General features: G+C 32.2%; 1 protein-coding gene across 2 annotated transcripts; it reads left to right on the forward strand.

Annotated features, from left to right (window-relative positions):
• The first annotated feature begins 934 nt into the window (after nucleotides 1-934).
• On the forward strand, nucleotides 935-11584 carry LOC127105242 (protein ACTIVITY OF BC1 COMPLEX KINASE 3, chloroplastic). 2 transcript variants are annotated; one of them, XM_051042411.1, is made up of 8 exons: nucleotides 935-1168; nucleotides 7382-7609; nucleotides 8348-8683; nucleotides 9023-9578; nucleotides 10048-10234; nucleotides 10386-10752; nucleotides 10969-11115; nucleotides 11357-11584. In XM_051042411.1, exons 1-7 carry the CDS (start codon nucleotides 947-949, stop codon nucleotides 11086-11088), a joined length of 2016 nt encoding a protein of 671 aa, XP_050898368.1. In that variant the 5' UTR covers nucleotides 935-946; the 3' UTR covers nucleotides 11089-11115; nucleotides 11357-11584. The 2 variants fall into 2 exon arrangements, with proteins under 2 accessions (XP_050898368.1, XP_050898367.1); XM_051042410.1 differs by lacking the exon at nucleotides 935-1168 and adding an exon at nucleotides 6725-7224.
• The last annotated feature ends 4440 nt before the right edge of the window (nucleotides 11585-16024 follow it).

Consider the following 16024-nt stretch of genomic DNA (forward strand, 5'->3'; position numbering starts at 1 on the left):
TAAATTTTATAAAACATCGGAAGTTGTGTATGCAATATTAGGACAAATAAACGTAAATCATTTTCGCTGAATGCAGTGTCCTACTTCTAATAATTATAAGGTTGTGGAAAATATTTCCATTAATGCAAATTGTATGTCATCTGATGTTGCATTTTGAGTATAGACGAAGTTCAAACATGTTGATAAAGTAATTTTAATTTTTGAAAAATGTGCAATAGTATATAAGGTGAAACATTTAGAATTGTATATCAAGTAATTTTTAGTTTTGAACGGTAAAGTATATCAAAACATAACGTTGTTGAAGCGTCTTGATCAAATAATTTTTAAACTTTGAAAAGTATCTAAATGTAAAGTATGCCAAGTCACAATATTAAAGCGTGTTAAACACGTAATTTTTAATTTTTGAAAAGAACGTAAAAATATGTCAAGACACAACACAACACATGCAACTCATTGAATATTCATAAACTCGCAAAAATAAATTCTATCATCTTCAATGCGTTATGCAACTCATTATCCATTCATAAACACAATATTTTATTTATGTTTAAGTTTATTATCAATATTATTACTTTATAATTTTGTTTTTTTTCATCTATTGTTATTTTTTTATATAGGGTTGATTAAGTAATTCAAAATTCTTAAAACAAAAAACCTAAACATCACCTTAAAACAAGATTTCCATTTCACTTTGAGACATAACCTAAGTTTGAGACAAATTTTGAACAAACAAGGTTGTTGAAAACTCCAACTTTCATAATTTTTTTTATCATTCTTTTCTAACAATTTCCAATTATAACTTCATCATTTTTTTCTTCTCCTTTCAACCAACCAACCAACCATAGCTACAATGCTACCTTCTTCAACCATAACTCAACAACCCTTTTCTTCATGGACTCAAAGCTCAATTCCCATTTCAGTCTCTTTCAAATCAAGATTAACCTCAATGAATCCACAATTTCGTGCTGCTTTGGTTGAAGCAAAACCCTCACCAAATCCACCTCCTTTATCAACACAACCTAAAGATGAGTCCCTCAAGATTCCTCCTCTTCCAATTGATCGTGCAGATGATATTCAAGCTGAAACAAAAGCTATGGCTCGTGCTGTTAATGCTTCTGTATATACTCCCGAACTTGTTGCCTCAAGATATGGTTCCAAACCCTTCAAGGTTTTGTTCCGTTTCTTCCAAACTTTGAATCTTTTTGTATTGCTTTGAAGTAACTAACAATGGTGTAAACAAACATACATTCTGTAATTTATGATTTTTCTTCACACGAGTACTTGGTAAATTTATAGATTTTTGTACATACTTTGACATACCCTTTTCTAACACTAAGACCCTATATTTATACTGGATCGAGATAACCGTTTCTGATGGTTCTTCAATCACGTCGAGACACATGGTGCCTTGCATGTACGCAATTATCTACTATGCTCCACGTGTACTCTCAACGGTTTCTGATAAGGGCGAAGTTTCCTCTCTTATTTGAATTTTGAATCTTTGATCGAAAACCGTTTTCAACCGTTTTCTAAAAGACCTTTATGCAGTCTCAACTGTATGCTGATCATTATCAACCCTGCCCAGTCAAATCACCCCCAGCTGGTCGAATACCACTTCCTGGTCGAAAAGAGCTATACATATGATTTCCTTTTTTGGTAATTCTTAATGGGCGTCGAAAATATGAGCTAACAGTAAGGACAATGATTTATTGGCTTCATCTGCTGGCATTTGACACAATTCCTTACAAACTCAGTGACATCTTTGTGCATTCCTTTCCAAAACACGTTTTCTTGTAGTCTACCAAATGTTTTGTGTACACCATCATGTCCTCCTAGCAATATGGCGTGGAATTCCTCCAATAATGTTTAGTTCTAAGGTGATTTATTGTGCACAAACATTTTGTATTTGAAAAACACCAGCTCATTCGCAAGTTGTAAACCCTTGTATTCCTCAGGCTTTGCTTTAATGTCTCGTACCAATTGTTGGAACTCATCATCTTGCGCTACTTGTTCCTTAAATTTATTAAGGAACTTCATGTGAGTTACAGACAGAGCTAGATAATGGATCCTTGAGAGATCATCTATAACACCCAAAACCCCTACTCTTAATATAAGAGAATTTTCACTAATTAGGATGCCACTCAAAACAAAACATATTCTTCATAATTTTTTTTCAAAGAGCCGTACAACCTCGGCATATAGTCGTACAACCCCGCCATACAACCCCTATTCAATTTTTCGTTAAAAAAATTTAATTTTAAGAAAAATCTGTTTTTCTGATATTTAGGAAAATTTAGGAAAAACACATAGTGAGGTTTTTGGAAAAAAATTGGGAATACGCATACTAAGATTTCTACATAAATAAATTTGAGAAAACAACACGACAGGGTCGCTCCAATTTACATACAAAATTCCAAAACTCTAAAATACGATCACAACAACATATGCACAATTTCACAGTAATAGAATCACAATCAACAACAAAAATTGTTAAACCTATAAACAATAACACTTTATTGACCATCGATGATTTATCCTAAATCCCTTTTGATTTTCAGAGATGCCAATAAAGTTTTACCAAACCTTATTTGGCCAAACAATTCATAGATCATAAGAAATAAGGGAAAATAAAACATTATCCATGACTGTTCAATTCACCCATCAATAAGAAAATTCTCCCCTTACCTTAGAATTGCAGAGCTTCAGACTTTTGTTACAACTTCTTCTTCCTAGAGCTCTTCTTAGGGTTCCTAGCCTTCTTATATGTTTTTCAATTTTTTAACGCATCAACCTCCATGCCAATTCTCATTTTCCCTATTATATTACACTAATCAATTTATTACAAATGAAAACACAATGACACAATGTAAATTTTATAAAACATCGAGAATTATGTATGCAATATTAGGACAAATAAACGTAAATCATTTTCGCCGAATGGACTGTGCTACTTCTAATAATTATGAGGTTGTGGAAAATATTTCCATCAATGCAAATTGTATGTTAGTCGATGTTGCATTTTGAATATAGACGAAGTCAGTGGCGGAGCCAGATAAAAAAATTTGGGATGACCGTTAACGTAAAATAAAGATTATAAATAAAATGTAAATAGTATTTTAATTAAAACATTAAAGTTAAAATAAATACAAAGTTAATTACTAAAAATTTAAATTACATGACTTAAAACTACCTTAAAGTAATGCTTTACGCGTTCCGAGTGACTTGAAATCGTCAATAATTGACTCCGAACTAATGCTTGCACTAATCTCCCTTTCAATATATACTGCCATGCTATCTCCAAGAAACCCATCATACGTCTTGTTTCTCAACTTAGTCTTAATAATTTTCATTGCTGAAAAAGACCTCTTAGTTGTGGCCGTAGAAACGGGAAGAGTCATAATAAAACGAAGTAGTCTATCAATCAAGAAGTAAGTTTCAGCCTATCCAGATGCAACCAAACATGAACATAGTTCTTGAATAGTTGATAAATTATTCAAGTTTGATGCTTGACGAGCAAGAAATAGAAAATATTGGAGTTGAAATTGTAAATTATTCTTCTCTTGATCACTAAAATCCATAGGATAATATTTTTCAACTAAAGAAAAAATAGTATCAATGCTAAAAGCTTTATATCCATCCTTAGGAGATAAAGAACAAGAAAGAGTTAACAAATTCATTGCCTACTCACTGAATCTGCTATTCAACTCTTGTAATTGTTTGTCAATGGTAGTGAAAAAGATTTCAACTTTAAAGTAATGTTGAATTGTGACTTGATTCTCTTCAAGACGGGAGCGTCCAAATCTTGTTGTTGAATGAACATCATTAAGATCAGAAATCTCAATACCATGTTTTTCACAAAAAGATACCACTTTAGTAAACAATATATCCCAACCATTTTCTCTCAAACCTTGAATAAGATGTTTTGTTAAACGAACCAAGTTCATAGCATTAACGACATCTTAATTTTATTTTGTAAGGCTTGACAAAGCATATATGTTATTCCTATGATTTCTTTCATCAAGTGCAAAATAAATATAAAATCAAATGCCTTCAAGTAATTGTAACAACTATTTGCATCCCCACGTGTAGCATAACTCCCTCTATCTTTTGCAATTTTTTTAAAAACTAAACAAGTTGCTTCATACATGTTTATCAAGCTAGAAATTGAATCGTAATGTGATCCCCAACGAGTATCTCCAGCTCGTTTCAATGTACCAACTTGATTTGCACCTTTACCAGTTACAATCTCATCAATCTCTAACAAATAAGCAATTTCTTCTAATTGGGCAACTTGTAACTCATCATGACGCTTTGTAGAAGAACAAACAACATTCACAACAAAGATCAACTTCTCAAAAAATTTATGAACAGGTTTGACTTCTCTTGATGATGTAACTAATGCAAGTTGCAATCGATGAGCAAAACAATGAACATAGTATGCATAAGGACAATCCTTCATAAAGAGGGCTTATAAACCATTCCATTCTCCTCTCATATTGCTTGCACCATCATACCCTTGGCCACGAATGTTAGAAACGTCAAGGTTATGTCGAGAAAGTATATCACATATTGCTTCCTTAAGAGTTAAAGATGTGGTGTCTTTAACATGTGCCACATCAAAAAATCTCTCTTGTATTAAACCAACTTTATCAACAAATCTTAATACAAGAGCCATTTATTCCTTTTTTGATTCATCACGAGCTTCATCAACAACGATACAAAATTTGGAATCACCAATTTCCTCACGAATACTCTTTTTCACCCTATTAGAAAGAATTTGCAAGAGCTCTTTTTGAATTTGATGTGAAGTATACTTGCAATTTTGTGGAGCATTTTCCAACACAACTTTTGCAACTTCATCATTGGTAGGATGCTAAAAGTTTCAATAACTCAAGAAAGTTACCTTGATTTCTTGATTTGCTACTTTCGTCGTGACCCCTAAAAGCACAAGCTTGTAGTGTTAACCAACGAACAATGTCAATTGAAGTCTTGAGTCGTAACCGATTATTCATTCTTTGACTTGAACTTTGCACTTGAATAACATTTCTAATATGACCATCTTGATTCAACAAGTCTTGACAAGCTTTCATTGCATTGTTGTGTGGTGAGCAAAGATCCTTTCCTATGTGTTTAAGAAAGGAACGATGTTTTCCATTCCTAACTTTCTTCCAATTTCTAAAACCCATAGAAATAAAGACAAGTGATCTGGGACGTCCACTTAGTTTTTTGCTAAAAAGGTAACATGGTAAGCAATATGCAACATCTTCAGATGGTAAATATTCTAACCATGATGGAAATATGCTTAACCAAGTATGTTGAAACCTTCTCGGATGATCCTCGTTACCGGACAAAGGATATTTTTCTAATGAATTTCATATGGACCCCATTTTAGACAAGCTCTTCGTATTGCATCCACTTGATTTGGTGGATATTGCCAAACCGGAGGACGCTTTCCAGGATCGCGTTCCAAAGAATTTTCAAAACCATGATGCTCTTCAATTGTTGGATTCTCAAGAACTGTTTCAGATTCGGATGTCGGGATTATAATTTCTTCATCTCTCTCTTCTCTTTCAATTTCACATGCTTTCCTTTTGAAAAAGAATCAATTTTCCTATTAATCATCTTTACTCTTCCTATATATCATATCAGATCCAAAAATCAATTTAGAGAACATAAAAATTAAAAGAGAAAAAAATTAATAAACTTAATTAATCAACTTTAATCCGTTTTCAAATACCGGTAACTTCACTATTAGAAATTAGCAGCAACAATGATTAAATAAACCTTATTACAGTGTATAACTATATTTGTAAATTACAGTGTTATGAATTGACTTAATAAACCTCATATAGATTATTTTAACACATCAAGAAAGAAGAATCCTAAAAATCTCAAAAACACAAATCAAGCAATCACTTTAATTTGTTACTTTTTATAAAAGAAGAATGAATAAAGTTTTTTATCTATTAAATACCGATCACTTTAATCTGTTCCGATTCCGGTGTCGGTAGCAAACCCATATGAGAAAGAAAGGAAAGGTAGGAGCTTTTTACCTTATCTATATTTTAACCTAACTTTGAATGAAAAATAAAAAATAAAAAATAATTTTAATTTAAATTAAGGATGTTTTTAGTAATTTAATATATATGAATTAAAAAAAAAATTGAGGGGTGGCCGTGGCCTTCCCACGTCCCCCTCAGTTCCGCCACTGGACGAAGTTCAAACATGTTAATAAAGTCATTTTAATTTTTGAAAAATGTGTTAGGTGAAATATTTAGACGTGTATATAAAGTAATTTTTAATTTCGAACGGTAAACTATATCAAAACACAACATTGAAGCTTGATCAAATGATTTCTAAACTTTAAAAAGTATTTAATTGTAAAGTATGTCAAGTCACAATATTAAAGTGTATTGAGCACATAATTTTTAATTTTGAAAAAAAACGTAAAAATGTGTTAAGACACAAATAACACATGCAACTCATTGAATATTCATAAATTTGAAAAAAAAATTCTATTATCTTGAATGCGTTATGCAACTCATGATCTATTTAAACAAGATATCTTATTTATGTTTAACTTTATTATCAATATTATTACTTTATAATTTTGGTTTTTTCCTTCTATGATTATTTTTCTATATAGGCTTGATTAAATAATTCAAAATTCTTAAAACAAAAAACCTAAACTTCACCTTAAAACAAAAAACCTAAACATCACCTTAAAACAAGATTTCCATTTCATTTTGAGACATAACCTAAGTTTGAGACAAATTTTGAACAAACAAGGTTGTTGAAAACTCCAATTTTCATAATTTTTTTTGTCATTCTTTTCTAACAATTTCCAATTATAACTTCATCATTTGTTTCTTCTTTCTTTCAACCAACCAACCAACCATAGCTACAATGCTACCTTCTTCAACCATAACTCAACAACCTTTTTCTTCATGGACTCGAAGCTCAATTCCCATTTCAGTCTCTTTCAAATCAAGATTAACTTCATTGAATCCACAATTTCGTGCTGCTTTAGTTGAAGCAAAACCTTCACCAAATCCACCTCCTTTATCAACACAACCTAAAGATGAGTCCCTCAAGATTCATCCTCTTCCAATTGATCGTGCTGATGATATTCAAGCTGAAACAAAAGCTATGGCTCGTGCTGTTAATGCTTCTGTTTATACTCCCGAACTTGTTGCCTCAAGATATGGTTCCAAACCCTTCAAGGTTTTGTTCTGTTTCTTCCAAAGTTTGAATCTTTTTGTGATTATCTTTTGTGGGTTTGCTTTGTTTTTGTGCATTGATTTGACCCTTTTGCGGGTTTGCTTTGATTTTGTGAATTGATTTGACCCTCTTTTTGGATTTTGTTGGTTTTGTTGTGTAGGTTGTTGGAAGGGCATTTGAGATTGTGTTTAGTTTAGGTTCTTTTGGGTTGAAGCTGTTGTGGGAGCAAAAAAATGGAGTTGCTGATAAGAATAAGAGGATTCGTGCTATTGAGCTTAGAACTATATTCACTAAGCTTGGACCAACTTTTGTCAAATTAGGTCAAGGGTTGTCTACTAGGCCTGATATTTGTCCAATTGAGTATCTTGAAGAGCTCTCGGAACTTCAAGTATTGAATTCTTTCCCTTTTGGTTTGTTTTGATTCGATTAGATTAGAGTGTATGTTTGGTTTCAGAATTGATTCTGGATGTGTAGAATTGATTTTCACATGTTTTGTTGCTCTCGAGTAGAATTGATTATGCCTCCCAGAATTGATTCTATATGAAGCTAGAATTTGTAGTTTTTGAGTTTAAATGTGATATTTACACTGAAATTTACTGTTCAACTCACTTTTGCAAGAATTTATACGAAAATAAATAACTTTATCTTCAATTCACTTTTAGCTAGAATCAATTTTAATGAATCAATTCACTCAAAATCGATTGTTTTTAGATTCTGCTATAATGTGAAGGACTCCGCCATCTGGAATTCTCATCTTTCACTTTTGGAGAAGGAAAAACTGATTCTATATGTTAGAGTTGTTTTTGATATGTTTGAATGTTCGCGAGGAGAATTGATTCTAATTTGAAAGTTAAAATTTGGAGCTTTTGCGTCTGCAATTGATTTTTAGCCTCAAATTTATTGTCTATCCTCTTTTACACGAACGTATCAAATATTAATCACTTTACATTCAACTTGCTTTCAATTACAATCAATTTTTAATTGAAAATCAAATTCTGTTAACGCAGAACCAAACACACACCAATGTTTTGAATAGAAACTTTATTGGGTCAGTAACTGGTTTCGATATGCAGTATAAGATTAGCGAGCCCTTGACTATTTCATTTCTGTTCTTTATCTTTACCAGGATGGTTTGCCAACATTTCCCGACGACGACGCCTTTGAATGCATTGAGAGGGAATTAGGATTATCTCTCGACTCTATTTTTTCTACGATATCTCCTTCGCCTATAGCTGCTGCTAGTTTAGGTCAGGTTTATAAAGCTCGGTTAAAGTACTCTGGCAAAGTTGTTGCGGTCAAGGTGCAACGCCCAGGGATCGAAGAAGCTATTGGATTGGACTTTTACCTCATTAGAGGTTTAGGGTTTCTAATAAATAAATACGTGGACCGAATCACGACCGATGTTGTTGCACTTATCGATGAGTTTGCTTGTAGAGTCTTTCAAGAGCTCAACTACGTGCAGGTTAGTTCTTTTGTCAAATGCCGGAATCTGTATTTTTTTTCTTCATGTGTAATTCAAATCTTCCCAAGGTGATGTGTACCTCGGTATGAAGCAAGGATGCCGGAAACCTGACACCGACACTGACATGTCGACGTCTGTAATAATTTGAAAAAAATGAATAAATTAAATGTAATCACAATTGTCGGTGTTGTTTTTAGACACTGATGCAGACACACTTTTTTCTAGTGGCGTCGGTGCTACGGAGGTGCCTTGTATGTTGATGAATGAAACTACATATTTTTAAATTATATAAGATTTTTCTTTTGGGGATTGAATGTTAATTTTGACAGGTTCCTGCAGGAGGGGAAAAATGCGAAGAGATTCAAAAAATTGTATGCTGACAAGGAGGATATTTTAGTTCCCGATGTTTTCTGGGACTATACAAGTGCGAAGGTGCTAACAATCGATTGGGTTGACGGTGTAAAACTTAACGAGCAAGAAGCGATTGAGAGGCAGGGACTAAATGTCTTGGATCTTGTAAACACCGGCATACAGTGCAGTCTCAGACAACTTCTCGAGTACGGGTATTTCCATGCAGATCCTCATCCTGGTAATCTTTTGGCTACACCCGAGGGAAAACTCGCTTTTCTTGATTTCGGGATGATGAGTGAGACTCCTGAAGAAGCGAGATATGCGATAATTGGTCACGTTGTTCACTTGGTTAACCGAGATTACGAAGCTATGGCTCAAGACTACTATGCTCTTGATTTCTTATCTAGGGATGTTGATGTGTCTCCAATTGTTCCCGCACTTCGAAACTTTTTTGACGACGCACTTGATTATACCGTTAGCGAGCTTAACTTCAAGACGATTGTGGATGGGCTCGGAAACGTTTTGTATCAATATCCATTCAATGGTAAGATAATGTTATGCTTTTTGATGACTAATCATTTACCGATTTTTCATTTTCTATATTAGAGAAGCGATGTAGTCTATGAAGTACTTACACAAACATTGAACACGGTGTCAACATCGACACATATACACCAATAATAATTTGACAAAAAAAAGTGATTGTATGTAATCACAAGTGTCCATGTTGTTGTCTGACACACCTAAGTGTCAGTGTTGGTGTCGGATACACCTCGAAGTGTGTCAGTGTTGGTGTCAGATACACCTTGAATCTGAAGTGTCAGTGTTGGTGTCAGACACACCTTCAATTTGAAGTGAAGTGTCAGTGTTGGTGTTGGACATATCTTCAATCTAAAGTGTCAATGCAACATACGATGTAGTTGTGTCGATATATACCTTAGTATTCCCGAGTCCTAACTTTCTTGCAGACTCTGATTTGTTTTTTTTTTGTTATTTCCTTTTTCTGTTGACAGTTCCGGCATACTATGCATTGATATTAAGGTCTCTGACAGTTTTAGAAGGTTTAGCACTCTACGCCGATCCAAATTTTAAGGTGCTTGCCGCATCGTATCCATACTTTGCTAAAAGGCTCCTAACAGATCCAAATCCATACCTAAGGGATGCTCTTATTGAGTTGCTTTTCAAGGATGGGAAGTTCAGGTTTGAATTCTACTACCACTTTTCCTTACAGTTTTTGTTGAAATTTTTTATTTTGTTTTTTAAAGTAATAATCACTTTAAGTAGTTTTTATCTGTTTGTTATAGATTTTTAAAAAGTGCACTTGAATATTCATTGATTTGGTCCGGTGCAGGTGGAATCGGCTTGAAAACCTTCTAGTTCAGGGAAGAAAAGATCGAGATTTCTCTGCTAAAGAAGCTTTACAACCTGCCCTGAAGGTATTGTTGAGTCCCGACGGTGAAGTTCTAAGGAATCTAGTTATCAAAGAAGCTGTTCGTGTATCCGAAGCTTTCACTCTTGGCACAATTTCTGACACGTACCAGTATGTTCCCGTCTTTTTGAGAACCCTTGTCTTGAATGGTATTGCAAAGGAGCCACTTTTGACGTCAGAAACCGAAAGGCAAAGCATGATAGAGCTTAGAGATCAGGTTATTAGGATATGGAGACTTTTGCAATCCTCTAATGATTTTGATCCGTCGATTTTGCTACCGATACTACAGGTAAGAAACAGCATTTGCATTTCGCAACATCAGCGAACTATTCTGTCTTGTCTTTGCCTTATCGTGTATCTATGAAACACTGACATGACTCAGACACCAGAAACTAGTTTGTTTATATCATTGTTGAATTGGATCGAAGCTTTTTCAGCTTTGATTTTATTGAAATATGTTGATACTTGAAATGGTTACAAAAAAATGTTGCTTAAATTCGAACAGGTGGTTCAGCAACCGGAAGCTCGTAAACTCGGGGGTCGTGTTGTAGGTGGAATCACTCAACGACTCGCGGCGCGGTTTCTTCTGCAAGTACTCGGAGCACCAACTACAGCTTCTACTTAGAATGTGTCACACCAACGGCTATATAAGGCACGCAATTTTCTATCAAATTTGAATTACTTGTATGATACTCAAAACGATCAATATTTCACATTATCAATATTTCAAAACGATCATTGATATTGTAAAAGGATAATCAAGTTTGTCGTCTCTCTGAAACTCTATCAACCGCATCTCTAACGTTCACTCATTCTTATTTGTTGACAGGATCTTATGTCATGCGATGTTGTTCTATTGCTGTTTTCTGCTAACGTTTTGTTTTTGCTTTCAGATTATCGCGGACCGGATTATAAGAGTTACCTTAATACAAGACGATAAAAAGTAAGAGATAATTCTTGATAAATTATTGTATTTTAGTCGAAAAAACTGTATATATATCTCTGAAATTGTCGTCATTATTGATGCGGTTTCGGCACAATAAGCATCAAGAGATCACAATGTAACAGTAGGAATTGGTCAATCATTTCCCTTACATACATACACATTATTGATTCCATCATGATCTGAAAACCGTTCTATCTTGCAAGAATCATTTCATGTGAATCAAATCATGGCTATTTTGGATAGAATAATTCTTCATTAAGATCATATGTTCTTGGTATTTCTTCATGTGAATTAAATCATTCTTCATGGGAATAGAATCATAGATTCATTCCTCGCATGAATCAAATCATTCATCATAAAAACCGATTCACACACTATAAACTAAATTTCATTGTAGAAGGAAAGGAAGATTGATGTTCAAAATTCTTGAATATTTCAAATCAAACTTGTTTAAAGGCTAGAATTTCAGTAGAAAGTTGGTATCTGAGTAATAATATTGTAATCACAAACAAGAAAGAAACTTTGATTGTAACAACAATAAGGATTAAACTAGTATAAATCATGGTTTTGATGTTAGTAAGTTGAACTATGTTAAACTTTCATGTTTTAGATCTCAACATTAGCTTTTTTGATTTATTTTGAAAAATATTTGATAAAGGCTTTCCACTTCTTAAATGGATACAAACTATTCGGAACAAATAATGTACGAAGAACAATTTTATAAGAGAAAACTATGAATATCAATAAAAGACAAAGAGTTTAGCACAAGTTCCATTGGGTGTGCCAATTTATTTATTGTTAAATTTGGTAAACAACCGCTAATCTCTTATTGAAGGTTACTTACATGATCAACTAGATAATCCTAGGACATAGTGCTAAAAACTTTTGTTTATAGTTTTATGTAGAAATGTGAAGGATTTCGACTTGGTTGAAATAGTTGAGAAAAATAATATGAAAGGTAATTTCGACAATGTTAAAAAGACTAGAAGTTTGTAAAGCAAATGTAAAGTAACAATCCATTTGAAAGAGAGATGAAAGTAAATTGGCAAAGAACATAAAATAAAATTAAAAGCTTTGCATTTGAATGAAAATTGTGTTTCAAGATTCATACATTTTCTCCGTATAACTCGTTTCTCTCTAACGCTGGGTACTTTGAGTCTTTTAAAGTTTTTATGTAATGAAATCAAATGAAAACACCGAATCCTAACACTAGAATCCCTATTTATATAGGTGTAAAATAACTGTTTTCTAACGTTCGTTTCTTCATCCTTCACCACATAGATTCTTGCATGCAACTTGCTTATAATCGTTCTCCATGTGTCCTTGGGTTAAGACTGAGAAGTAGTTATTCATTTTGAATAAAACGTCTCTTCGCTCCTAAATAACTACGGATCGATACCCCTTGTTGTCGTCGAAAGCCCAAACCACCATGTCGTCGAAATGTTAGAGGAAATATTCATTTTTCCTAAAAAATACTAAGTCCCGTGTGTATCTCTCCTCTTGAAATTTTGAATTTTGCATCATGACACGTCGACAAACATCTAGTTAACCTCAACCTGTTCCAAGTATTCTAATTGTACTAAGATTTTTTTCCTTGTCGAAAATCCCATCTAACAATACTAAATACATCAATAACCATCGATAACAATGACTACCCTAAGACTTGACACATATCCTATAACGTGGACTTCTACTTTCTAATATGTTTTCACGTGTCTTTGGTCTTTGAACTATCTCTAAACTGCTCTTATTATTGAAACCTTCTTCACAATCTCTAACTACCCCCGTCAAGGAATTTCTCTCTCGAACCCTGTAGTGGTGTCGAAATGTCTCTAAGTTACCTAGTCTTTAACCTCAAAAACATTCTAAGTCCCAAAACACCTAACAGACAAGTTGAACTCACCATCTTTACATCACACTTTCATGTCGAAATGTTAACTCATTGTGAACCTTTTTGAGATTCTTGACATGTCTTGAAGAAAGAGTGATCATAATCATATGAATCTATTTTTGAGATTCTTTCAAACTAGACTTAGTGAATTTTAGTGATGTGTCGAAAATCACATGCTAATAGACTCACTCTTTGGTCTCTAGCTTACATGAATCGATTATGGTTTTTAGTGAGTCAAATCATGGATTTTTCACTAGTCCTTGACTTGAAAGAAACAAATCATGCTTCGTTTTGATTTGATTCCACCATGATCTGAAAACCATTCTACCTTGCAAGAATCGATTCATGTGAATCAAATCATGGCTATTTTGGATAGAATAATCAACAATATAACTATTAAAATAACATAACAACAAACTACCTTAATTTTCCATTTGTTTAAAAATAATTACACTTCAAAAATAACATTTATGTAACTTTATAATGTCCGATTTAATCACACAAGTTACTCAACCATCTTATTACATGTGTCCTTTATTCTCTCCCCCCCTTCAAATTATTTCCCCTTCTTTATTAAGATACTCAAAATTCAAAATTCAAATTGTGTTCAATTTTATATTTTTTTTCCTTTCATTCATACTTTCTCTTCATTCCTCCTTCTCATTTTTTACTATATTATTTTATTTTATTCACAATTTTTTTTTCATTTTTTTCTCTTGTGTATTTTTTTATCACCCTTTCTCTTATTTTACTATTGATGAACAACACAAATTAAAATTAAATCTATTTTCGTTTCTCTTTTTTATTAATTTTTTTATACTTCATATCATATTCATCAAATTTCATTTTTAACTAAGCTTTAACACTACTTGACTTACAAGTAAGGATGAATAAAATTAAAAGAAAGAAGATCAACCTGCAATAATAAGAAGATAAATAATAGATAATAACTATATTTTATATTTATTAAAAAATTGTAAGCAAAATAGCTTTAATTTTTGTTGTCTCTTTTAGATTTGAAAAAAATTCAAAAGTGGATCTTCAGTTTGATTATGTTGATACTAAATATTCAAAAAAACATATCAAAAATAAAAAGATGAAACATATTATTCAATAAATACATTTAAATTTATGCTTGTTTTTTTATACATACTATTCATAAAAAGCATTCTTTTTTCAATTTACAATAAATTTTTTAGATGAAAATAAAATAAAAATATAATGGATTAATGAGAAAATATTTTTTTTTTAAATTTTCACAGGTCTCAGAAAACAGTTTCCACTGTCATCCAACGATAAGAAGATATGATTATAAATAGATTTTTTCTACTAATTTTACATCATTTTAGATAGAATGGTTGATTTTTTTCCTTCAAATATACATCATTTTACTAGACATGCCAGTTGGTTTTGACAACTTTGCCAAAAAAGTGTTGTCTAGAAATTCTTTTTTTCATCATGTACAAAAGTCATTCTAGTTTAGCAATTAATGAATACCATGAATCGGCTTAATATTAATGAATATTGTGAACCAACTTAACAATTTATATGACCTATTTTATTGGAATATCAATGTTTTCCCACCAAACATAACATAACAGAGTCATATCTCCACACAGCTAATGATAAACTACTACATCTAATTTATTACTGTTCTAGACGTTGTAAATTATATTTATGAAAAAAAATCGTATTTCTAATGTGATACAAATGACATATCTTAATTGTATTTATTTGCATATTTTGTATAATTATCAGAGAAATCTCCATGAGATATAGCAACACTCTTTTTGTAAATTCTTTCATGATTATTGGGTAATATAGACGAGGAATTAACACATAAATACGATAATAAAATGATATATCTCACGGGTTACTATCAACACAATACATATTTTTTTTGTATATTGATCATTCAATTTTTATGTTTGTTGATGATTTTTAGGGACATAACTGATCACATAGAATTTGAGGTTTTAGTGGTTATTAAGAAAGCTTTCATGAATTGACACATGACACAACTAGTTCGATTCATGCAAGATATCATGCATAAATATTTCTCTCAATAGATTTGAAATTTTTATTATTATGTATTCTTATCTTTTCACTATAATATGATTGAAGAATCGATTCATTCTAACTGTGAAGATAATTTGCTGTTATTTGGTAGATGTTGGCTATCACTCTTTTTCACTTGTCTGTAATGTTGAAAATATAATTGGAATATTTCGTGAAATGACACGGGACACAACTAGTTAAATTTAAACCAGAAAACATCCATAAATATTACTTTGACTATACATTTGAGTATAATTATGCGGTACAAAATTATTATTTTAACTAATATAGATGCACGAGTATTTAACTAGTTCTTCATTATGATCATATGTGCTTGATATTTCTTCGAGAATTGAATCATTATTCATGGGAATAGATTCATTCCTCGTGTGAATCAAATCATTAATCACGAAAACTCATTCACACACTATAAACCAAAATTCATTTAGTGAGAAAGATTCCAATCACGAAAACTCATTGACACTTGTATATATAGAATCATATCTCACAATTTACAATCATTGAATAATACAAACATTCCTCTCTCAACTCTCTCTGAATATTTTTAAAACCACTTTCTTAACGTTTTCTTTTTAATATTGTTTCAAGTTTAGAGGGATGCAATATGAGTAAGAGGGTGAAGTTCCAAATAAAAATGAGTGAATA

Source organism: Lathyrus oleraceus, chromosome 7, assembly GCF_024323335.1.
Source record: "Lathyrus oleraceus cultivar Zhongwan6 chromosome 7, CAAS_Psat_ZW6_1.0, whole genome shotgun sequence".
Classification (NCBI taxonomy): domain Eukaryota; kingdom Viridiplantae; phylum Streptophyta; class Magnoliopsida; order Fabales; family Fabaceae; genus Lathyrus; species Lathyrus oleraceus.